Here is a 24,592-nt window from a genome sequence, read left to right on the forward strand (position 1 = left end):
TAAGTGGAAATAAAGCATTGGACATAATATGTAAGTGGAAATAAAGCATTGGACATAATATGTAAGTGGAAACAAAGCATTGGACATAATATGTAAGTGGAAATAAAGCATCAGACATAAGTGTAAACAAAGCATCAAACATAGTAAGAGGAAGCAAAGCATCAAACATCGCAGGTAAGAGGAAACAAACCATAAAACATAATAGGTAAGAGGAAACAAAGATAATAAACTTACCCCAATCTAAACTAAGTGAAGTGAAACGGGTCATGCAGCGGAAAAAAAAAAAAAAAAAAAAAAAAAAAAAAAAAAAAAAAAAAATTATATACTGTGTGTGTGTGTATATATATATATATATATATATATATATATATATATATATATATATATATATATATATATATATATATATATATATATATATATATATATATATATATATATATATATATATATATATACACACACACACAGTATATAATTTTTTTTTTTTTTTTTTTTTTTTTTTTTTTTTTTTTTTTTTTTCCGCTGCATGACCCGTTTCACTTCACTTAGTTTAGATTGGGGTAAGTTTATTATCTTTGTTTCCTCTTACCTATTATGTTTTATGGTTTGTTTCCTCTTACCTGCGATGTTTGATGCTTTGCTTCCTCTTACTATGTTTGATGCTTTGTTTACACTTATGTCTGATGCTTTATTTCCACTTACATATTATGTCCAATGCTTTGTTTCCACTTACATATTATGTCCAATGCTTTATTTCCACTTACATATTATGTCCAATGCTTTATTTCCACTTACATATTATGTCCAATGCTTTGTTTCCACTTACCTGTTATGTCCGATGCTTTGTTTCCACTTACCTGTTATGTTTGATGCTTTGTTTCCACTTACTTATGTCCGATGCTTTGTTTCCTTTGGAACCTTGATGCCCTTGAAAGGGTGACCCCACACAAACACACACTAACCTAAGACATTTTCTGTGCCCTTAAACATTATAACTTGGCTTATGAATTAGTACCTGAAATCTTTGTTAAAATATATTCTATATGCTGGCCTGGCTGTCTTTAAAGTTATTTAGCTGTCCCTGTTTCACCAAGACAAAAGAATGCAGTACAGTCAAACCTTCAGATTCAGAAGGATTATGCTCATAGAAGTTTTGGAAATCTAGTAATATATTTTGTTTTCTACACACTGGCTGTATCTCACTGATGCAAGGTAACCTAAATAGAAAAACGAAAGTTTTTCTTTTTACATTTGGTAATTTATACAGGAGAAGGGGTTACTTAGGAGTCTGTGGAGACAAAGAACTTTGTCCTTGGAGGCAAAGAGGGGAATGTATGAGAGTATAGTTTTACCAACGCTCTTATATGGGTGTGAAGCGTGGGTGATGAATGTTGCAGCGAGGAGAAGGCTGGAGGCAGTGGAGATGTCATGTCTGAGGGCAATGTGTGGTGTGAATATAATGCAGAGAATTCGTAGTTTGGAAGTTAGGAGGAGGTGCGGGATTACCAAAACTGTTGTCCAGAGGGCTGAGGAAGGGTTGTTGAGGTGGTTCGGACATGTAGAGAGAATGGAGCGAAACAGAATGACTTCAAGAGTGTATCAGTCTGTAGTGGAAGGAAGGCGGGGTAGGGGTCGGCCTAGGAAGGGTTGGAGGGAGGGGGTAAAGGAGGTTTTGTGTGCGAGGGGCTTGGACTTCCAGCAGGCATGCGTGAGCGTGTTTGATAGGAGTGAATGGAGACAAATGGTTTTTAATACTTGACGTGCTGTTGGAGTGTGAGCAAAGTAACATTTATGAAGGGATTCAGGGAAACCGGCAGGCCGGACTTGAGTCCTGGAGATGGGAAGTACAGTGCCTGCACTCTGAAGGATGGGTGTTAATGTTGCAGTTTAAAAACTGTAGTGTAAAGCACCCTTCTGGCAAGACAGTGATGGAGTGAATGATGGTGAAAGTTTTTCTTTTTCGGGCCACCCTGCCTTGGTGGGAATCGGCCGGTGTGATAATAAAAAAATAATATAAGGGGTTACTAGCCTCTTTCTCCCGGCATTTTAGTCGCCTCTTACGACACACATGGCGTACAAAGGAAGAATTCTTTTCCACTTATCATTATAATTTTTTTTTTTCAGATATTTGCTTATTTTGTTTTTCAGGATATCTCTTTCTAAATATTGTACAAGTTTATTTCAATATACATTGTTTATATAGAAACGGATGACAAATGAGGGCATGCAATGCATTTTAGGCAGAGCATTTCAGGCATCCATAATGAAGAACGACCAGAAACTAAATAAGATTTAGTCATGGAAAAGCTATTGAGTACTTTATGAATGGAAATCCAGTGAGTAGTTTTCAGTTTAACCCTTAAACTGTCCAAACGTAAATTTATGTTCATTCGCGTAGATCTACGTTTGGGGCACTACACAAGTGAACATAGATCTACATTTGGACAGTTTAAGGGTTAAATGTCATGCACAAAAGAAAATGAATGGATGTAGTCACAATTTGTGAATAATTCAAATCTTTTTGGGAAGTGTTTTCAGTAAAATCATTGCATAATAGTATGTCTTAAATTGTGAATATTGTGAATTTGAAAGTGTGATTGTACTGTATATGAAAAAAAAAGTGAGGTTTCTCCTCAGGAAGAACATAAATAATGGTAGAAATACTGACAAAATGTTAAGTAAATGGACACCGATGCAACTACATGTAATGTAACATTTTATTGTGGCAGTGTTTTACTCTCCAGGAGCTTTGTTAAGCTGCTACGGCTTGACACAGCTCCCAGAGAGCGAAATGTTGTCACAGTAATTATTATTATAATCATAACCAAATGCTAAACCCATAAGGGTTGTTGCCACAATAAAATATCCATTAGTTGCATCTGTGTTCATTTACCTAACAAGAACATACATAAATCTACACTTGGGATACAAGAAAGTTCAGCCATTGGCATGGAAATGTGGATGATGCTTGGTCATTCAGGTTAATTATTATTGAGTCTAGGAAGTAACCAGATGGGTAACCTTGTGGAAACATGGTCAGCCTTACCACTACCACTCAAAATATGTACATTAGCATGCTGTACAAGGAATTATATTATTACATTCATGGAGAACTAAACCCCCAGGGGGTCATACAATACCTGGGAGGGATAGGAGGCAATTAGGTTTGATCCAAGGACAGGGAAAATCAAGAGCCTATCCAGCATCATACCACCCCTTAACCCTTTCACTGTCTAAACTCCCAAAATGAATATTGCTTCCAGTGTCCACTTTTTTTTTTTTTAAACAAATTCTTCTAAAATAGTAGAAAAATTTTTTCTGAAGGTAAAGATATCAAAATTAGAAAATCTGATGGAAAACTTGCAGAATTATGCAGGCTCATAATTCTGCAAGTTAGTAGTTCAGGTGCTATTTACACATAGGCAATTAGGCTCACCTTGGGTCATATTTTAAGTCATGTCCTTTGCTTCGTTCAGCCAAATTCTTAACTATTTCACCTTTCATTGTATTGATTGAGCACAAGAAACTGCCCAACTATTACAACTACCCTGTAGATTGCACAGAATTCAGTAATTTGACCAGTTTTACACAAAAATAAAAAAATATCAATTTAAAAATAGTGCAAAATGTGCAGTGTAGGCATGGCACTAAAACAACATTTCCTCTTTTTATTAATAATATCCCCACGCCTCTCCCATATTACACTTGTATTCCATTTTGAATTCATTGTCACATAAAATAGATTTAATCTCTATTTTCCAGATAAAATATAACCAGGAATGATCGGTCATGGTTTAAGGCATCCCAGTAATTGAATCAGACATATGATAAACCCCTAAAACAGACCAGGGGATATAGGGGGACCTTTCTGATCCTCAGGAAATTGGCAAAAATCGAATATTTCTGTTACTTTCAGCCTAATTTCAAGCTACTTTCAGTCCTGAAACTTGCCAAAATCATCTCTGTCAGTAGTGTATTGTCCATTATATCAAATTATACCAAGAAACTGCCAAGAAAACCATAAAAACCTCCCTACAAAACATCTCAAATTTGAACCAAATACAAGCTTAGAGTTTTACTATTCCCATCATACACTGTAGGGGGACAGATTTTTTTTTTTTTTTATACTATGCGCAGTCACCACATAGACTCGTTATCTCATATCAAGGTCAAAATTTACTGCTCACAGCTTATCTGAGTAAGCTGAACTCATGACTTAGAACTGCATGAAGGACCCTGGCCTTAATGACATAGTTCTACATAATGGCCACTGAAAGAGTTTAGAAACTTGGTGAAATCACATGCACTAATTTGATTTTTGTTGCATTAAAAATATAAACTGCTTACCCAGTCATAAAATTGAAATGCATCATTTGTGTAATTATAACATTGCTGCCTCTTCCGGTAAGCTCTATTCTGTAATGATAAATGTTATATCAATGCCAACATATTACTAACACAAAGTGCTGTTCAAGGAAACTCTACTGGGAGCTGTGTTTCATCTGCACAACAGGCTTTAGACCTATTGCTGGAGGTGTTAGTCCTTGACCTAGATACTTTTGATAAACCTGAGCTAAGTTTCAGGTTAATAGCTAGGTTAGACACTACAGCACAGATGCTACTATCCAACCAAGTTGTGTTAAGTTCATCTTGTTACCTCCACTAATGTATCAACCTTATCATGGTTGGGGTTCACGTTGCATCTCCAAGTCAGCAAGCAATGTCTGCAGGCACCTGTGGGTAGGAATGGTGAATGGAATGACTCCTTTTGTTTTGGCAGCTGGTAAGAGCCAGGTTTAACTGTTGTCACCAACATTGGTCATTCATATAGGTTATCTGTTTTATCCACAAGAGGAGGTTAGCCTTGGGGCAGCCCTGTGTTCAGTAGTTTTATATTCTGTCTGAGAGATGCTGGTGAAGGGAATCTTTGTAAGAGCATAGGTAGACTTTCTTATTACAGGGCTCTCAAGTGTATGTCTCTGCCTTATAGGTAGTCAATACTGGGAGCCTCTGAGAGAAGTAGGAAACTAGCCAACATCACACTGTACTCAGACCCTTTATCCCTTAGTATGTAGCATTCTTAGCTTGGGTTCCATTCTTATTTCACTCTTACTAGTGTGGACTTTTGTTATTACTGACGAGGGCTCGTCAGTTGGGCTACTAGGCCTGTGAGTACAGTGGACCCCCGGTTAACGATATTTTTTCACTCCGTAAGTATGTTCAGGTGCCAGTACTGACCGAATTTATTCCCATAAGGAATATTGTGAAGTAGATTAGTCCATTTCAGACCCCCAAACATACACGTACAAACGCACTTACATAAATACACTTACATAATTGGTCGCATTCGGAGGTAATCGTTATGCGGGGGTCCACTGTATCTTTTAATTGGAAGATACCTGACAACTGTCCCCCATTATCAGTTGTTTTCAGATATACTATCACCGCAGTCTTTTATGACTACAATTTATCACTCTTCCCGCATCTTTTCTCTCATTACCTCAAGGAAATCCACACTACCATTATTCTGGTTTTAGCTGTTTTGTAGTTTTAAACAAAATAATTATTTTTATATCTCCCCAATTATTGCATTCTTGGCAATGAACATACAATATTCTGGATATTCAACATTTTAGAACCTTCCAATTCTTCACAGGCATTTGTTCTTTTAAGACTCATTACCCAGTTTTCTCCCAGCTCTTCTATATTTGCTGGCAAAGTTATTGGTCTGAGTTGAAGACGAAATAACTGTTCTCTTTAAAAACCGCACTTAGGCCTCTAGTCATCAACAACATTGGCTGACAGTTGAGAAACTTTCTTAAGACGGTACATTTGACATGTCAGTCACCCATGGTTATCTCGTCACGTTTCTGTCTGTCCTGGACCATTGTCAAGTTCAATGTGACTTGACAGCAGTCCAGGAAGAACAGAAACATCATCACGAGGTTCATCGCCTAAGTGCAGGTTATTTGAGAGTCGTTCCAGCCATGTTATTGTGACTTTTTATTCTATTATTATTACAATGAAAAATGTGCTAATCTTGAATGGGCCATTTAGTTAGTATAAACAAGTTTCAGGACAGTATAAATTAAAATTTGCTTTCTTCAGGCCCCCCAGATGCTAGCAAGACTGTGATGGTGCAACACAGTTCCACAGTTGTCTGCACAGCCAGTCAGCCTCACCACATATTGATAGAACCTCGGGACCAATACCACAATGTCTGCTCTTTCTCTCCTGGCCAAGCTGATACAGATAATTACTCTATTGCTATTGTGGAGGTCAGTGTTTACATGCATCTTCAGCCTGCTCTCTCTCTCTTTTTTTTTTTCTATCTCATACTTTATATATTTACAAAATCTGACCCCACAAAAAAAGTACAATTCTTTTTAAAGGGCTTTAATTTTTGGTATATAGTATTATTATAATCAGAACTAAATACTAAACCTACAAGGGTCATACACTTTTATTATATAATCTTATGAAGTGGAACATTGTCAGTTGATATTTATAATTAAAAAAAACATTAATTTATTAACCCGTAAACGGTCCAAACGTATATATACGTTTTTTCAACATTTGAAAGTATGTAAAAAAAGTAGATCTTCTTTTTGTTTTTTTATACATATTTGAAAATCTGTAAAAACTTTGATCTACTTTTTTTTTTTTTTTTTTTTTTTTAGATTTGAAAATATGTAAAAAAACGTAGATCTACTTTTGCAGCACTACACATGTGAACGTAGATCTGCTTGGACCGTTTACGGGTTAATATTGTAAAGCTTAAATCAGTATAATTTTCTTTTTGTGTAAATATGTTTTTTGTTTATGGATGCACTGTTATTATTATTATAATTATTGAAAGCAGCTTTGATTGACTATATAAATTTAGATATTTCTTATATTTTTGTTTTAACCCTTTCAGGGTCCAGAGGCCAAATTTCAAAGTGCACACCAGGGTCCAAGAATTTTCCAAAAAAAATTTTGTTATTTTTTCTTATGAAATGGTAGAGAATCTATTTCTGAAGGCTATAAAACAAAAAGTACGAAATTTGATGGAAAATTGACAAAATTATGCTCTCGCGAATTTTGATGTGTCAGCGATATTTACGAATCGGCGACTTTGTCGACTTTGACTCCCATTTTAGGCCAATTACGTTATTCCAGTCGGCCAAATTCTTAGTTATTTCACTAATATTACTTCTATTCTATCGATTGAGCACAAGAAATCACCAAGTCAACTGTTTCAACTACAAAATAAAGTGATTGGAAATTGGTAATTTGGCCAATTTAGCACAAAGTTCAAAATATTCCAATTTCAAAATAGGGTCCAGAATAAACAACGTAGGTATTCCTGGCACTAAACTAACATTTCCTCTGTTCATTAGTTATGTTTTGAGGCTTTACAAATGAATTTCATTTTCATTTTTTATTCACATAATGAATTTTTATTCAAACCAAAAAATAGAAGATTTACTGTTATGCAATATTGTAATAATTGTATAAATATCATCACCACATTTGTGAATGTATATTAGACCCACCAGCTGGCGTGTATTAGACGTGTGAGGTCATTTGTTTATTCTTCAACATCGGCAAAAATTTAACATTTCCGCTACTTTGAGCTCAGCTTCAAGCCATTTCTAGTGCTAAAATCAATCAAAATCATCTCCATTTCTGTAATGTGTCTTCCGTTCTATCAAATGAGACCAAGAAATTGCAAATACAACTATAAAAAAACATACGAAAAAACATTGCAATGTTGCTGTTTTAATCAAAAAACACGGTCTCGGTTAATTTTCTCAGTTTATACACTGTGTGCTGCAGGATTTGTTTTGTGGTGCACACATACCACGTAGATGTATTCTCTCATATCTAGGCCCAAATTTACCACTCAGCTTATCAGAGTGAGCTGAGCTCATGGCATAGATCTACGGTTTGGACCTTGAACGTAAAGCCGTAGATCTACGGCACGGACCCTGGAAGGGTTAATAGGGGTAAAGTGTTATTCATTGGGGTCATATAGTGCCTGAGAAATGGGAGATACTCAGGTTTGATCCAAGGAAAGATGAAGAGGCCCTGAGTGGTGTCAAAGCACCTCCCTTGAGGAGTATATATAGTTGGAGAATACTTGATAAAATTGTAATTATTTAAATTTGGATCTAAAAAAAATTCTGGAATTTCTGAATTCAGGAAATTTAAGAGCAGTATTTTTTCTTGACTTTGTGGAAGTAATTTGTGTGTAATTTTTTTTTCAACACACTGGCCACATCCCGTCAAGACAGGTGACCCAAAAAGGGATTTTGTTTTTAATTTATTAATTTATCCAGAAGGGGTTACTAGCCCTTTGCCCCTGGCATTTTAGTCACTTTTTTTTTTTTACAAGTTGGCCGTCTCCCACTGAGGCAGGGTAACCCAAAAAGAAAGAAAATCCCCAAAAAGAAAATGCTTTCGTCATCATTCAACACTTTTACCTCACTCACACATAATCACTGTTTTTGCAGAGGTGCTCAGAATACAACAGTTTAAAGCATATATGTATAACGATACACAACATATCCTTCCAAACTGCCAATATCCCAAACCCCTCCTTTAAAGTGCAGGCATTGTACTTCCCATTTCCAGGACTCAAGTCCGACTATATAAAAATAATCGGTTTCCATGAATCCCTTCACTAAATATTACTCTGCTCACACTCCAACAGCTTGTCAGGTTCCAAATAACATTCATTTCCATTCACTCCTATCTAACATGCTCATACATGCTTGCTGGAAGTCCAAGCCCCTCGCCCACAAAACCTCCTTTACCCCCTCCCTCCAATCTTTTCGAGGACGACCCTTACCCCGCCTTCCTTTCCCTACAGATTTATATGCTCTCCATGTCATTCTGCTTTGATCCATTCTCTCTAAATGACCAGACCACCTCAACAACCCCTCTTCAACCATCTGACTAATTTCCACACTTCGAATTTTCTGCATAATATTTACACCACACATTGCCCTTAGACAGGACATCTCCACTGCCTCCAACCACCTCCTCACTACAGCATTCACAACCCAAGCTTCACACCCATATAAGAGTGTTGGTACTACTATACTTTCATACATTCCCTTCTTTGCCTCCATAGATAACATTTTTTGTCTCCACATATACCTCAATGCACCACTCACCTTTTTTCCCTCATCAATTCTATGATTAACCTCATCCTTCATAAATCCATTCGCTGACACGTCAACTCCCAAATATCTTAAAACATTCACTTCTTCCACACTACTCCTCTCCAATTTGATATCCAGTTTTCTCTTTATCTAAATCATTTGATACCCTCATCACCTTACTCTTTTCTAGGTTTACTTTCAACTTTCTACCTTTACAAACACTCCCAAACTCGTCCACTGACCTTTGCAATTTTTCTTTAGAATCTCCCATAAGCACAGTATCATCAGCAAAAAGTAACTGTGTCAATTCCCATTTTGTATTTGATTCCCCATAATTTAATCCCACCCCTCTCCCGAACACCCTAGCATTTACTTCTTTTACAACCCCATCAATAATTTATATTAAACAACCATGGTGACATTACACATCCCTGTCTAAGATCTACTTTTACCGGGAAGTAGTCTCCTTCTCTTCTACACACCCTAACCTGAGCCTCACTATCCTCATAAAAACTTTTTACAGAATTTTGTAACTTACCACCTATTTCATATACTTGCAACATCTGCCACATTGCTCCCCTATCCACTCTATCATATGCCTTTTCTAAATCCATAAGTGCAATGAAAACTTACTTACCTTTATCTGAATACTTTTCACATATATGCTTTAATGTAAACACTTGATCTACACATCCCCTACCCACTCTAAAACCTCCTTGCTCATCTGCAATCCTACATTCTGTGTTACCTCTAATTCTTTCAATAATAACCCTATCATACACTTTACCTGGTAAATAATTACAATATGATTGCAGCTAGAAGGAGGTTGGACAATGGATGCAGGTAGCAGTATTGTTTATGACCACACATCACGACGCATCAGTATCCAAGTTACACTTCAGCGCCCAGGCTGCTACAGAGCTCACTTAACATACTGTGACACAACACTCACTAATGGAAACTTTGATATAATTGTGCTGACAAGTAAGTGTTGCATTTTGTGTTATATATTGTTGCATAAAAACCTTTTCTTAGATTTGGATATAGGTCGACAGGTAGTTGTGTGATATTTAATCTCTGAGTACTGTAATGATTCTGCCTGTATTTTTCATGTTTTGTTCTCTTTGTGAATTTTCTAGCACTAATGGTATGATCACATAGAATCTCCCCCAAACATTTTAAATACCATGTTTGTCTGAATGTTTTATGTAGGTGAAGCAAACATATTGAAGTTGGAATATATTTGGTTAGAAATATGAATAGTTGGCACAAGTAACAACTTTAGAGAAGTGTGGAGATAGTGAACATAGAATTATCAAGTGGAAATAATTCTGTTACCAGAGAAAAGCACCATCAATGATAGCAGGTACTGACATGAGTGGTGCATATCTGGTTGATCCACACTTGCCAGTTTGCTACCTCTCTGTGATGTAAATAGTTTAGAAAACCAACAAGTTGAAGAATGAGATATTTATGCAACTTTCGGGAATCTTTATTGTGGAAATGTTTTGCCGGCCAGTGAGCCAAACATGTCAACTCCAGCCAGAGAGACTGATTACCTCAGCTCCTCCTCATCTATCATTCTTCTCTGTATTGAACCGAGAAGCCACTGGCTGGCAAAACATTTTCACAATAAGGATTGTAATGTTGTACAAGTGTCTCATTCTGTATTCCTTATCACTGAGGACATGCTTTTCCTCATTTAAAAGACAGTGATGAATTTACATTAATGCCAGAGTAATTTAATATTTTTCCTTAATGCTTGAACAGCTGACACTTCTTAAACACAGTGGTACCCCGAGTTTCAGCCATAATTCGTTCCAGAAGGCTGTTCGAGTGCCGTTACCAAACAAATTTGTTCAAATCAGGAATAATGTAAATTAGATTAGTCTGTTTCAGACCCCCAAAAATACACTTACAAAAGCACTTTAAATAATACACTTACATAATTGTTTGAGTTGGGAACTGTAAGAAACTCGTGGTACCACTGTATGTATCTTTAACCCGTAAACGGTCCAAGCAGATCTATGTTCACATGCGTAGTGCTCCAAAAGTAGATTACGTTTTTTTTACATATTTTCAAATATAACAAAAAAGCAAAAGTAGATCAAAGTTTTTTTTACACATTTTCAAATGTAAAAAAAGAAAAAAAAGATCTACTCTTTTTTCATACTTTCACATGTTGAAAAAACGTATACAGGTCTCCCTCAACATTAGCGTTTTCAACTTTTGCGGGCTTCACACATTTGCGAATTCCCAACCGCCAAATTCCCAGCTGCCAAATCAAATTTAAGTTTACCGCCACGAGTCCTTACTACCCTCCCTCCGACCCCCCACAACTGGCAGCCAGCCCTCCCACCACTGTGTCGTGAGTGTTTTGTTTGTTCATTATTTGCTATTAAACTACAGTATAAATAATGTCAACCCATTTATGACTGCATATTGGAATGGCTATTTGGACAGGTATTGGAAGGTGACATCATGTGTTTACTCTTGAACACAGCAAAGAATCAAACATTTCTGCTACTGCTAATAATAATAATAATAATATTAATAATAATAATAATAAATATTGGCAGTTTGGAGGGATATGTTGTGTATCTCTATACGTATATGCTTCTAAACTGTTGTATTCTGAGCACCTCTGCAAAAGCAGTGATAATGTGTGAGTGTGGTGAAAGTGTTGAATGATGATGAAAGTATTTTCTTTTTGGGGATTTTCTTTCTTTTTTTTTGGGTCACCCTGCCTCGGTGGGAGACGGCCGACTTGTTGAAAAAAAAAAAAATAATAAATACGATAGAACTGAAGAAGGAAATTGTACAAAAATACGAGGGTTGAAGCAGTGGTGGAGGAAGTGGTTGACACATCGTCAGTGTGACTTTGTTTATGCTGGAGTGAACATTAGTCTCCGTGCTCTTCCAAACATTTCACAATAATTCATTGTTTGGTGCTTGTAGATTGAGTGCAACTGGAGTGGTTGAGGCAGTGATAGAGGCAGTGGTAGAGGCAGTGGGTGAGGCAGTGGTAGAGGCAGTGGGTGAGGCAGTGGTAGAGGCAGTGGTAGAGGCAGTGGGTGAGGCAGTGGTAGAGGCAGTGGTAGAGGCAGTGGTAGAGGCAGTGGGTGAGGCAGTGGTAGAGGCAGTGGTAGAGGCAGTGGTAGAGGCAGTGGGTGAGGCAGTGGTAGAGGCAGTGGTAGAGGCAGTGGTTGAGGCAGTGGTAGAGGCAGTGGTAGAGGCAGTGGGTGAGGCAGTGGTAGAGGCAGTGGTTGAGGCAGTGGTAGAGGCAGTGGTAGAGGCAGTGGGTGAGGCAGTGGTAGAGGCAGTGGTAGAGGCAGTGGTAGAGGCAGTGGTTGAGGCAGTGGTAGAGGCAGTGGTTGAGGCAGTGATAGAGGCAGTGGTAGAGGCAGTGGGTGAGGCAGTGGTAGAGGCAGTGGTAGAGGCAGTGGGTGAGGCAGTGGTTGAGGCAGTGATAGAGGCAGTGGTAGAGGCAGTGGGTGAGGCAGTGGTAGAGGCAGTGGTAGAGGCAGTGGTAGAGGCAGTGATAGAGGCAGTGGTTGAGGCAGTGGGTGAGGCAGTGATAGAGGCAGTGGTAGAGGCAGTGGTAGAGGCAGTGATAGAGGCAGTGGTAGAGGCAGTGGGTGAGGCAGTGATAGAGGCAGTGGTAGAGGCAGTGGTAGAGGCAGTGGTAGAGGCAGTGATAGAGGCAGTGGTAGAGGCAGTGGGTGAGGCAGTGGTAGAGGCAGTGGGTGAGACAGTGGTAGAGGCAGTGGTAGAGGCAGTGGTAGAGGCAGTGGTAGAGGCAGTGGGTGAGGCAGTGGTAGAGGCAGTGGGTGAGGCAGTGGTAGAGGCAGTGGTAGAGGCAGTGGGTGAGGCAGTGGTAGAGGCAGTGGGTGAGGCAGTGGTAGAGGCAGTGGTAGAGGCAGTGGTAGAGGCAGTGGTAGAGGCAGTGGGTGAGACAGTGGTAGAGGCAGTGGTAGAGGCAGTGGGTGAGGCAGTGGTAGAGGCAGTGGTAGAGGCAGTGGGTGAGGCAGTGGTAGAGGCAGTGGTAGAGGCAGTGGTAGAGGCAGTGGTAGAGGCAGTGGTAGAGGCAGTGGGTGAGGCAGTGGGTGAGGCAGTGGTAGAGGCAGTGGTAGAGGCAGTGGTAGAGGCAGTGGGTGAGGCAGTGGTAGAGGCAGTGGGTGAGGCAGTGGTAGAGGCAGTGGTAGAGGCAGTGGTAGAGGCAGTGGTAGAGGCAGTGGTAGAGGCAGTGGTTGAGGCAGTGGGTGAGGCAGTGGTAGAGGCAGTGGTTGAGGCAGTGGTAGAGGCAGTGGTAGAGGCAGTGGTAGAGGCAGTGGTAGAGGCAGTGGTAGAGGCAGTGGTTGAGGCAGTGGTAGAGGCAGTGGTTGAGGCAGTGGTAGAGGCAGTGGTAGAGGCAGTGGTAGAGGCAGTGGTAGAGGCAGTGGGTGAGGCAGTGGTAGAGGCAGTGGTAGAGGCAGTGGTAGAGGCAGTGGTAGAGGCAGTGGTAGAGGCAGTGGTTGAGGCAGTGGTAGAGGCAGTGGTTGAGGCAGTGGTAGAGGCAGTGGTAGAGGTAGTGGTAGAGGCAGTGGTTGAGGCAGTGGTTGAGGCAGTGGTAGAGGCAGTGGTAGAGGCAGTGGTAGAGGCAGTGGGTGAGGCAGTGGTAGAGGCAGTGGTAGAGGCAGTGGTAGAGGCAGTGGTAGAGGCAGTGATAGAGGCAGTGGTAGAGGCAGTGGTAGAGGCAGTGGTAGAGGCAGTGGTAGAGGCAGTGATAGAGGCAGTGGTAGAGGCAGTGGTAGAGGCAGTGGGTGAGGCAGTGGTAGAGGCAGTGGTAGAGGCAGTGGTAGAGGCAGTGGTAGAGGCAGTGGGTGAGGCAGTGGTAGAGGCAGTGGGTGAGGCAGTGGTAGAGGCAGTGGTTGAGGCAGTGGTTGAGGCAGTGGTAGAGGCAGTGGTAGAGGCAGTGGTAGAGGCAGTGGTAGAGGCAGTGGTAGAGGCAGTGGTTGAGGCAGTGGGTGAGGCAGTGGTAGAGGCAGTGGTTGAGGCAGTGGTAGAGGCAGTGGGTGAGGCAGTGGTAGAGGCAGTGGTAGAGGCAGTGGTAGAGGCAGTGGTAGAGGCAGTGGTAGAGGCAGTGGGTGAGGCAGTGGTAGAGGCAGTGGTAGAGGCAGTGGGTGAGGCAGTGGTAGAGGCAGTGGTAGAGGCAGTGGTAGAGGCAGTGGTAGAGGCAGTGGTTGAGGCAGTGGTAGAGGCAGTGGTTGAGGCAGTGGTAGAGGCAGTGGTAGAGGCAGTGGTAGAGGCAGTGGTAGAGGCAGTGGGTGAGGCAGTGGTAGAGGCAGTGGTAGAGGCAGTGGTAGAGGCAGTGGTTGAGGCAGTGGTAGAGGCAGTGGTTGAGGCAGTGGTAGAGGCAGTGGTAGAGGCAGTGGTAGAGGCAGTGGTAGAGGCAGTGGTTGAGGCAGTGGTAGAGGCAGTGGTTGAGGCAGTGGTAGAGGCAGTGGTAGAGGCAGTGGTAGAGGCAGTGGGTGAGGCAGTGGGTGAGGCAGGGGTAGAGGCAGTGGTAGAGGCAGTGGGTGAGGCAGTGATAGAGGCAGTGGTAGAGGCAGTGGTAGAGGCAGTGGTAGAGGCAGTGGTAGAGGCAGTGATAGAGGCAGTGGTAGAGGCAGTGGTAGAGGCAGTGATAGAGGCAGTGGTAGAGGCAGTGGTAGAGGCAGTGATAGAGGCAGTGGTAGAGGCAGTGATAGAGGCAGTGATAGAGGCAGTGGTAGAGGCAGTGGTAGAGGCAGTGGTAGTGGCAGTGGTAGAGGCAGTGGTAGAGGCAGTGATAGAGGCAGTGGTAGAGGCAGTGGTAGAGGCAGTGATAGAGGCAGTGGTAGAGGCAGTGGTAGAGGCAGTGGTAGAGGCAGTGGTAGAGGCAGTGGGTGAGGCAGTGGGTGAGGCAGTGGTAGAGGCAGTGGTAGAGGCAGTGGTTGAGGCAGTGGTAGAGGCAGTGGTTGAGGCAGTGGTAGAGGCAGCAGTTGAGGCAGTGGTAGAGGCAGTGGTAGAGGCAGTGGTTGAGGCAGTGGTAGAGGCAGTGGTTGAGGCAGTGGTAGAGGCAGTGGTAGAGGCAGTGGTTGAGGCAGTGGTAGAGGCAGTGGTTGAGGCAGTGGTAGAGGCAGTGGTAGAGGCAGTGGTTGAGGCAGTGGTAGAGGCAGTGATAGAGGCAGTGATAGAGGCAGTGGTAGAGGCAGTGGTAGAGGCAGTGGTAGAGGCAGTGATAGAGGCAGTGATAGAGGCAGTGGTAGAGGCAGTGGTAGAGGCAGTGATATTTACTAACATATATGTTATAAATAATAATAGTACATTATGAATAACATTTATTATTATTATTATAAATGTTATTAATATTAACATGTACTATTATTATTTATAACATATATGTTAGTAAATACCACTGCCTCACCCACTGCCTCTACCACTGCCTCTACCACTGCCTCACCCACTGCCTCTACCACTGCCTCTACCACTGCCTCACCCACTGCCTCTACCACTGCCTCTACCACTGCCTCACCCACTGCCTCTACCACTGCCTCACCCACTGCCTCTACCACTGCCTCTACCACTGCCTCTACCACTGCCTCTACCACTGCCTCTACCACTGCCTCACCCACTGCCTCTACCACTGCCTCTACCACTGCCTCTACCACTGCCTCACCCACTGCCTCTACCACTGCCTCTACCACTGCCTCACCCACTGCCTCTATCACTGCCTCTACCACTGCCTCTACCACTGCCTCTACCACTGCCTCACCCACTGCCTCTACCACTGCCTCTACCACTGCCTCACCCACTGCCTCTACCACTGCCTCTACCACTGCCTCTACCACTGCCTCACCCACTGCCTCTACCACTGCCTCTACCACTGCCTCACCCACTGCCTCTACCACTGCCTCTACCACTGCCTCAACCACTGCCTCAACCACTCCAGTCACACTCAATCTACAAGCACCAAATACAATGAATTATTGTGAAATGTTTGGAAGAGCACGGAGACTAATACTCACTCCAGCATAAACAAAGTCACACTGACGATGAGTCAACCACTTCCTCCACCACTGCTTCAACCCTCGTATTTTTGTACAATTTCCTTCTTCAGTTCTATCGTATTTATTATTATTATTATTAATATTATTATTATTATTATTAGCAGTAGCAGAAATGTTTGATTCTTTGCTGTGTTCAAGAGTAAACACATGATGTCACCTTCCAATACCTGTCCAAATAGCCATTCCAATATGCAGTCATAAATGGGTTGACATTATTTATACTGTAGTTTAATAGCAAATAATGAACAAACAAAACACTCACGACACAGTGGTGGGAGGGCTGGCTGCCAGTTGTGGGGGTCGGAGGGAGGGTAGTAGGGACTTGCAGTGGTGGAGGCAGTGGTATTTAATAACATACATGTTGTTAAGGCATAACGTATGTATTTAGTACAATTTACGACGTTTTCATGTATTTTATGATTGTTCATGGTTCAACAAGTTAAGGAAGCAGTATTGTATTATATTTTCCTACAATATACATGTATTGAGGCACCAAACATTCACGGTTTTTCAACATTCGCGAGGCTCTTGATCCCCTAACCCTCGTGAATGTTGAGGGAGACCTGTACAGTTTACCCCCGCATAACAATTACCTCCGAATGTGACCAATTATGTAAGTTTATTTATGTAAGTGCATTTGTACGTGTATGTTTGGGGGTCCGAAATGGACTAATCTACTTCACAATATTTCTTATGGGAACAAATTCGGTCAGTACGGGCACCTGAACATACTTCTGGAGTGAAAAAATATCGTTAACCGGGGGTCCACTGTATATACGTTTGGACCATTTACGGGTTAAAATTCTGCATTGGAGTACAGTTACCTAAGTAACATAAATATTTCTGTTCCTTTTTTACTAGTTGTATGTTTCCTCTGAATATATTTCCTAGAAACAGTTTCATTTTGTGAATGAAATGCAAAGAATTTTGTTAGTTTTAAGGAATTAAATTATCTTGAAATATTTAAATTTAAACGTTTAAACAAAAGAAAATATGAAATGATAAACTTGATTTAGATCTTATCTATAGGATATGTACATAACTTTTATCATGAGTCTGTTAATTAGAATTGAGGCACTAACCCAGCTTTTTTACAAATTAACTTTATTTACTTTAGATGCATAGCCGCTTTAGGGGAGCTTGATCACTACTTTTGATTCATAGTCACTTTTGAAGTTCTTAATTACTAAGATATTAACCAATACTTCACAGGTGAAGATGCATTACGAGTGCAAAAGACAGTGATGAGAAGAGCTCACGAAGGCTATGAAGCTCGCTTGCTAACCCAAAACGGAAGTCCTCTTACCAAACCCAAAAAAGTGTATTGCTATGTCACACCAAAACAGCTTATTATCAAAGAATTTCTTCTGCGACTTATTCCAAAACGAGTTTGTACATTTCGCTTGTGCCCTTCGACAAAGTTTCATTTCACTGGTACCAACAACCAAAGCGGACTTCCAACAATGAGTATTGATGATGGTTGTCAACCTCTGGTGTCTCTTGCTGGTAAAGACAGAAATGTAATAGCTGCAACATTTACTCAGTTTATGCTTAAAAATATTGGTGGTTCAGAAACCTTTAAAGATAAGCAGGATCACTTTTACCATGAGGTGCGAAAGTTTCACAGCAAACGCATGCACGATAGAATACAGATAACTGTGACAAGAGAACGACTGTTAGAAACATCTATGAAAGCTACCAAAAACTTTACAGTTGCAGACTGGTGTAAAAACTTTGAAATAACCTTCCAAGGCGAAGAAGGATTAGACTGGGGAGGAGTGAGACGTGAATGGTTTGAACTAATATGTGCCCAGTTATTTGATAACGACAAAGGACTTTTTGCTAGTTTACACGAAGGAAGACAAGCCTTAGTACATCCTGATCCATACAGGCCATCACATATGAAGCTTAAACACTATGAGTTTGCTGGAAGAGTTGTGGGAAAATGTTTATACGAATCTGCTCTTGGAAGTGGATACAGACAAACAGTAAGAGCAAGGTTTACTCGATCATTTTTGGCACAGCTAATAGGCCTTCGTGTACATTATAAGGTTTGTATCATTAAGCATTTTTTATAAATACTTTATCAACATTGTAACTATACCCTGAATGATGATATGTTACCATTCTCTCTCTCTTAAAAATTTGAATATAATGCAGTTCTTCACCATTTTTCTCCTCAGCACTTTGCTCAGGATGATCCAGAGTTGTATAGTGGCAAGGTCAGACATATTTTGGATTATGGATTGGATAAACTAGAAGATGAACTCTACTTCACCGATGAGATACTTCTTCCATCTGGACAAGTTAAAGTACGCTTGCACAATAATATTTCATTATCAATTTTATGAACAGTTTTTTTTATTTCTGATATTTAAGTACTGTTCTTTGACATTTTATTTTAAAATAAAGAACTACCTTTTTCTTTAAAGATTGTATAGCTAAAAGGTGGTCGGTGCTAGTTTCTATTACAGGGAAAGGTGGTGTTGTGAACATTAGGTTAAACCAGATAAAACTAAAACTTTTGAAGGTATAAACAAAGGACTTGTATATTACATAATTTGTTACTGCCATAGTAACAGTTTAGAAACTGGCGATACACTGTCTCAGGTTCTGTCTGATTTTGTTGAAATGTTTCATGTTTGCACCTTTTCAACACTTTATGGCAATATGTTATTTACAGTAAAACAATACACAAATAATCCACACATAGGAGAGATAAGCTTTTGATGTTTCGGCCCAACTTTGACCAAAAATGTGACTTATAAATAGTGCAAGTCAGGCCAAAACATCGTTATAAGCTTCTCTCCTGTGTGCAGGTTATTTGTGTATTCTTCCAGTTACGGTAATGTGTGTTTTTGTTCTTCTTTACATTAGAACACAGTTGCTTTTTTGAAGCTGGTTCACATAATTGATATTTGGAATTCCTTCATGGGTTTTCAGTCAATACAGTGCCAGGTCTAACATTGATGGTATGTTGCCTCAACTTGCTCAAGTCACTTGTTTATAGGTCAAGTTTTAACATGCTGATGCATGAAATTTGTCATTATATTGAGGAATTTGGTTTTTTCTTCCTCCTCCTCCTCCCTCCTCCTCCCTCCTCCTCCCTCCTCCTCCTCCATCCAGTCTTATCTCTTTACATATAAAATCTTCAGTTAAAATAATTTTAGCATTTTTCAGTACTGAAATTTTAACATATGACATTTGTGTTGCCAACTTCACAAACTATTTTCACCATAATAGAAAGCAAAATAGACACAAATGCAGTATAATGTGATCTTTTATTGACTACTTTTTGCCCACACAGTGGGCTTGTGACTTGATAAAGCCCACTATGTTGGGGAAATGTAGTCAGTAAAGGGTCACATTATGCAGCCTTTGTCAACTGGTATTTTATACTATTTACAATAAAAGGCCACATATTAGGGTTTAATTAAAATTCTGGTATGTGTAAGGGACAAACAGGAATGTGCCAGTGAATAACAGCTTTCTGCCTCATTCCTCTTAACATGCATAATATTATTCTGTTGTATGTAGGTGCCTTATCCAAATCTTTCCAGAAAATATAACGCTGTTTGGTTAACAGGAAGTATGGTAATTAGTAAGCAGTAGTTTCTGGTCCAGAATCTTTCTTTTTCACATAAGTATTGTAAAAGAAAAACACAATGCACGAAAATATCCTATCTTTTTAAAATACAGTGGACCCCCGGTTTACGATCAGCTCCCAGTGCGACCAATTATGTAAGTGCGTTTGTATGTGTATGTTTGGGGGTCTGAAATGGACTAATCTACTTCACAATATTCCTTATGGGAACAAATTCGATCAGTACTGGCACCTGAACATACTTCTGGAATGAAATAATATCGTAAACCGGGGGTCCACTGTAGTAGTAAAACTCGCCTATGCAGTATTAGCATATATACATTATATGAAATAGTTATTTTTTCCTTCATGTGTTTATGCATTGGCTCTCTCTGGACTAAGATCCACAAAGGCTCTGCAAATGATCCAATAAATTTACAAGTTAATCCTTAGGATCACGTTCTGTATAATTGAAGGGCACAAATAAATTTAGTTACGAATAATAATAAAATGTTATCCATAGCTGACATCCTAAATTTCAGTGTAATCAGATAATATAAATTTCAGTGTAAGCTAATTTAAACCCTTAATATAAATTTTACTTTTATTAATTTAAAAAAATTATTTACAGGTGATTGAATTAGAGCCTGGAGGAGCAGCTCGATTAGTGACCAATAATAATAAACTGCAATACTTGGATGCTCTTGCCCAGTACCGACTCTCTGTGCGGGTACGACATGAAGTAGACGCTTTCTTATCGGGACTCAATGAAATCATCCCAGATAACCTCCTCTGTATCTTTGATGAAAATGAGCTAGAGGTTAGTAATTCATTTTACTTACGTAGATATGCATCAGAAGAAGTAAACTTAATAATTAAAATGCATTTTTTTTAACACACTGACTGTGTATCATGAAGGCAGGGTGCCCCAAAAAAGAAGAAACACTTTCACCATCACTCCGTCACTGTCTTGCCAGAGGGGCACTGATACTACATTTCAAAACTGCAGATACTCCCACCCCTTCTTAAGAGTGCAGGCACTCATCTTGTCTTTTATTTTTTTATTTTTATTTATTATCACACTGGCCGATTCCCACCAAGGCAGGGTGGCCCAAAAAAGAAAAACTTTCACCATCATTCACTCCATCACTGTCTTGCCAGAAGGGTGCTTTACACTACAGTTTTTAAACCGCAACATTAACACCCCTCCTTCAGAGTGCAGGCACCCTGAAGAATTCACACAGACTGAGGATAAATCTGCCATGACTTGTTAATGGTCTGTGACAGACTAGAACAACAACATTAGACTTGACTGTATCTCCAACTTGTGGGTTAGTGGTCACTTGCTCCAGTCATGAAATTGACTTTTTCTCCCTGTGACTGACTCTAAAAGTTCATTTGAAACGGCCTCACCTAAGGCTGGCATTATATAATTTAATATTTAGCTGTTAAATGCTCTTCATAACAAATGTTCATTCTCTTCAAAACTTAGAAGATACATAATCATATATGTGGAGGAGAGGAGAGGGAACAAGCGGCTCACTGTCAGTTGTATCTACCATAATCTGTTTCAGTTATACAACATTTAATAAGATTAATATTTGTCTAATTTATAAAACATTTGCCTGAGAAACATCTGCAACGTTAGTTCTTTGTTATGATCCAGAAAATCTTTAATCATTTTTTGCATCTTTGAACCACATCATGTTTAATAATCAAAGCTATTTTCTTACATATAATCCAGTATGTATTAATATTATTATTATTATTATTATGGGGGAGTGCTAAACCTGTAGGGATTATATGACTCGTGTGTGGGGGGATGGAAGGTATTCAGGTTTAATTCAGGTAACTGGAGCACAGATCCAATTCCCTAGATCAAGTACATCTCACCAGCATCAAGGAACCTCCCTTGAGGGGATTAATATAATAAGTAGAATAATAAATATACTGCAGAATAAGCATAATAGTGAAGGTATATATACATTGTGTATATTTCAATGTAGATAAACAGATTACTCCATCCATATTTTGCAGATTAAATATGTCTGTCTAGAGGTATACAGGTGAGATGCCTCTAAACTTATTTGCAGTAGGTTTTAATACAGTGCTTATTATTTACCAAATGTGGATTAATGTACAGGAAAGCCAAATGAGAAGACAAATATATATTTTTCAGTTGAGAGGCATTTACTGCATTACTTTTTTATTACATGTTCTGTTTTTACTTTTTTTTTATAGCTTTTAATGTGTGGGATTGAAGAGTACAGTATTGCTGACTTCAAAGCTAATCATGTGGTTAATGGTTCATCTCCTGAGTTCCGAAGAGTTCTCTATTGGTTCTGGACAGCTGTTTCTAACTTTACTGGTATGTTATTGTCTCACATATTTCTTTTGTCACTGACAGCTTCAAATATTGCTGCATTGGTAGGAAACTGTCAGTTTTTAGTACTACAGTGGACCCCCGGTTAACGATTTTAATCCGTGCAAGAGGGGTAATTGTTATGCGAAATAATCGTTATGTGAATGAATTTTCCCCATAAGAAATAATGGAAATAAAATTAATCCGTGCAAGACACCCAAAAGTATGAAAAAAAAATTTTTTTTACCACATGAAATATTAATTTTAATACACACAAACTGAAAAAGGCATGCACACTTACATGACACTTACTTTTATTGAAGATCTGGTGATGATTGATGGGATGGGAGGAGGGGAGAGCATTATCTTCTTACTGTTTAGAAGGGGAATCCCCTTCCATTACGACTTGAGGTAGCAAGTCCTTTTCCGGGGTTACTTCCCTTCTTCTTTTAATGCCACTAGGACCAGCTTGAGAGTCACTGGACCTCTGTCGCACAACAAATCTGTCCATAGAGCTCTGTACCTCCCGTTCCTTTACGATTTGTCTAAAATGGGCCACAACATTGTCATTGAAATAGTCACCAGCACGGCTTGCAACAGCTGTGTCAGGGTGATTTTCATCCATAAAGGTTTGCAGTTCAACCCACTGTGCACACATTTCCTTAATCTTTGAAGTAGGCACAATGGATTCCACAACTGGCATAGGCTTCTCAGGGTTAGCCCCAAACCCTTCAAAATCTTTCTTAATTTCCATACTAATTCTCACCCTTTTTACCACAGGGTTGGCACTAGAAGCTTTCTTGGGGCCCATGGTCACTTATTTTCCAGAAACAGCACCGAAAACACTGTAATAATACGAAATATTCCGAGTGTATGCTTGGATGTTACCGCGGAGGTTGGCTGGTAAACAATGGGACGGGCGGCACATGTGAGGCTGGCTGAGGGCACATTGGACGCGTCTCGGACGAAAATCGGTGAGCGGGTTTTTAATCGGTATGCGCGGCAAAAATTTTGCGATAAAAGTAAGCGGTATGCGGAAAAATCGCTATGTGATGCCATCGTTATGCGGGGGTCCACTGTACTATGGGAGGAATAAAATTGTGGAAATAGGCCTACAATTGGACTATAATATGCTTGTCAGGGGTAGTTCTCACTCTTAAACTGATTTGCCACCAAGATTTAAGTCAGTGCACATATTACAATAAAAGTTAATCAGCAGACATAATTTTCCCTAAAGTAACTGCAATTTCTGACCTATGAGACATTTTCCTCGTGTATAATTAGAACCTTTCTCTTGGTTTATAAAAAAAAATTCTTTTACTGAGTTTTATACCATTGTGGCTATTAGAGATAGAATTAAAAGTAACTACTTCGTATTCATATTAACTTTTAACCTTAATTAACTGATTGACTTATTATTGCATTCATGGGGAAGCATTAAATTTGTATGGGTCATACTGCAGCAGGGGAATAGGAGGCAGATTCTGGGTATCTTTATTGTAGACGTTTCACCATCTAGTGGCTTTATCAGTACAAATTCAAGGACATAATTGGAAGACAGTAGAACTATATACAAAAGATGAGATAACCAGTCCATCAACCTTGGAGTTGAAGAGTACCAATTCCAAAGTTGAGGGACTGATTACCTCATCTTTTGTATATAGTTCTACTGTCTTCTAAATTTTTTTTAACACACTAGCAGTCTCCCACCGAGGCAGAGTGACCCAAAAAGAAAGAAAAATACTTTCATCGTCATGCAACACTTTCACCATCACTCATGCATAATCACGGTCTTTGCAGAGGCGCTCAGATGCGACAGTTTAGACGTCCCTCCAAACTGCCAATATCCCAAACCCCTTCTTTAAAGCGCAGGCATTGTACTTTCCATTTCCAGGACTCAAGTCCGGCTAAGCGGTTTGCCTGAATCCCTTCACAAAATATTATCCTGCTCAAATTCCAACAGCTCATCAGGTCCCAAAAACCATTTGTCTCCATTCACTCCTATATAACACTTTCATGCATGCTTACTGGAAGTCCAAGCCCCTCGCCAGCAAAACCTCGTTTGCCCCCTCCCTCCAACCTTTTCGAGGACGACCCCTACCCCGCCTTCCTTTCCCTACAAATTTATATGCTCTCCGTCATTCTACTTTGTTCCATTCATTCTAAATTACCAAACCACCTCAACAACCTCTCTTCAGCCCTCTGACTAATACTTTTAGTAACTTCACACCTCCTCCTAATTTCCACACTCCAAATTCTCTGCATAATATTTACACCACACGTTGCCCTTAGACAGTTATTATCTTGAATTTGTATTGATAAAGCCACTGGATGGCAAAACGTCTACAGTAAAGATACCCAGATGTTACGCATGTGTCTAATTCTGTAATTAAATGAGGTTGTTACAAACTTTTGGCAGATA

At 40.0% G+C, this 24,592-nt stretch overlaps 2 protein-coding genes across 3 annotated transcripts in view; one reads left to right on the forward strand and one right to left on the reverse strand.

The window, feature by feature from the left end:
- The window catches only part of LOC128691850 (uncharacterized), a 406,268-nt gene that overhangs the window by 118,755 nt on the left and 262,921 nt on the right, over nucleotides 1-24,592 (reverse strand). The gene's annotated exons all lie outside the window — the stretch shown is intronic.
- LOC128685488 (apoptosis-resistant E3 ubiquitin protein ligase 1) overlaps nucleotides 1-24,592 on the forward strand; it is a 38,073-nt gene that overhangs the window by 10,048 nt on the left and 3,433 nt on the right. The window contains exons 4-9 of the mRNA XM_053772085.2: nucleotides 6,112-6,281; nucleotides 9,971-10,139; nucleotides 17,438-18,276; nucleotides 18,409-18,537; nucleotides 20,440-20,628; nucleotides 22,050-22,176. Of these exons, the coding sequence (XP_053628060.1) occupies nucleotides 6,112-6,281; nucleotides 9,971-10,139; nucleotides 17,438-18,276; nucleotides 18,409-18,537; nucleotides 20,440-20,628; nucleotides 22,050-22,176 (1,623 nt within the window). The remainder of the gene's footprint in view (nucleotides 1-6,111; nucleotides 6,282-9,970; nucleotides 10,140-17,437; nucleotides 18,277-18,408; nucleotides 18,538-20,439; nucleotides 20,629-22,049; nucleotides 22,177-24,592) is intronic.

Source organism: Cherax quadricarinatus, chromosome 75, assembly GCF_038502225.1.
Source record: "Cherax quadricarinatus isolate ZL_2023a chromosome 75, ASM3850222v1, whole genome shotgun sequence".
In the NCBI taxonomy this organism is placed as follows: Eukaryota; Metazoa; Arthropoda; class Malacostraca; order Decapoda; family Parastacidae; genus Cherax; species Cherax quadricarinatus.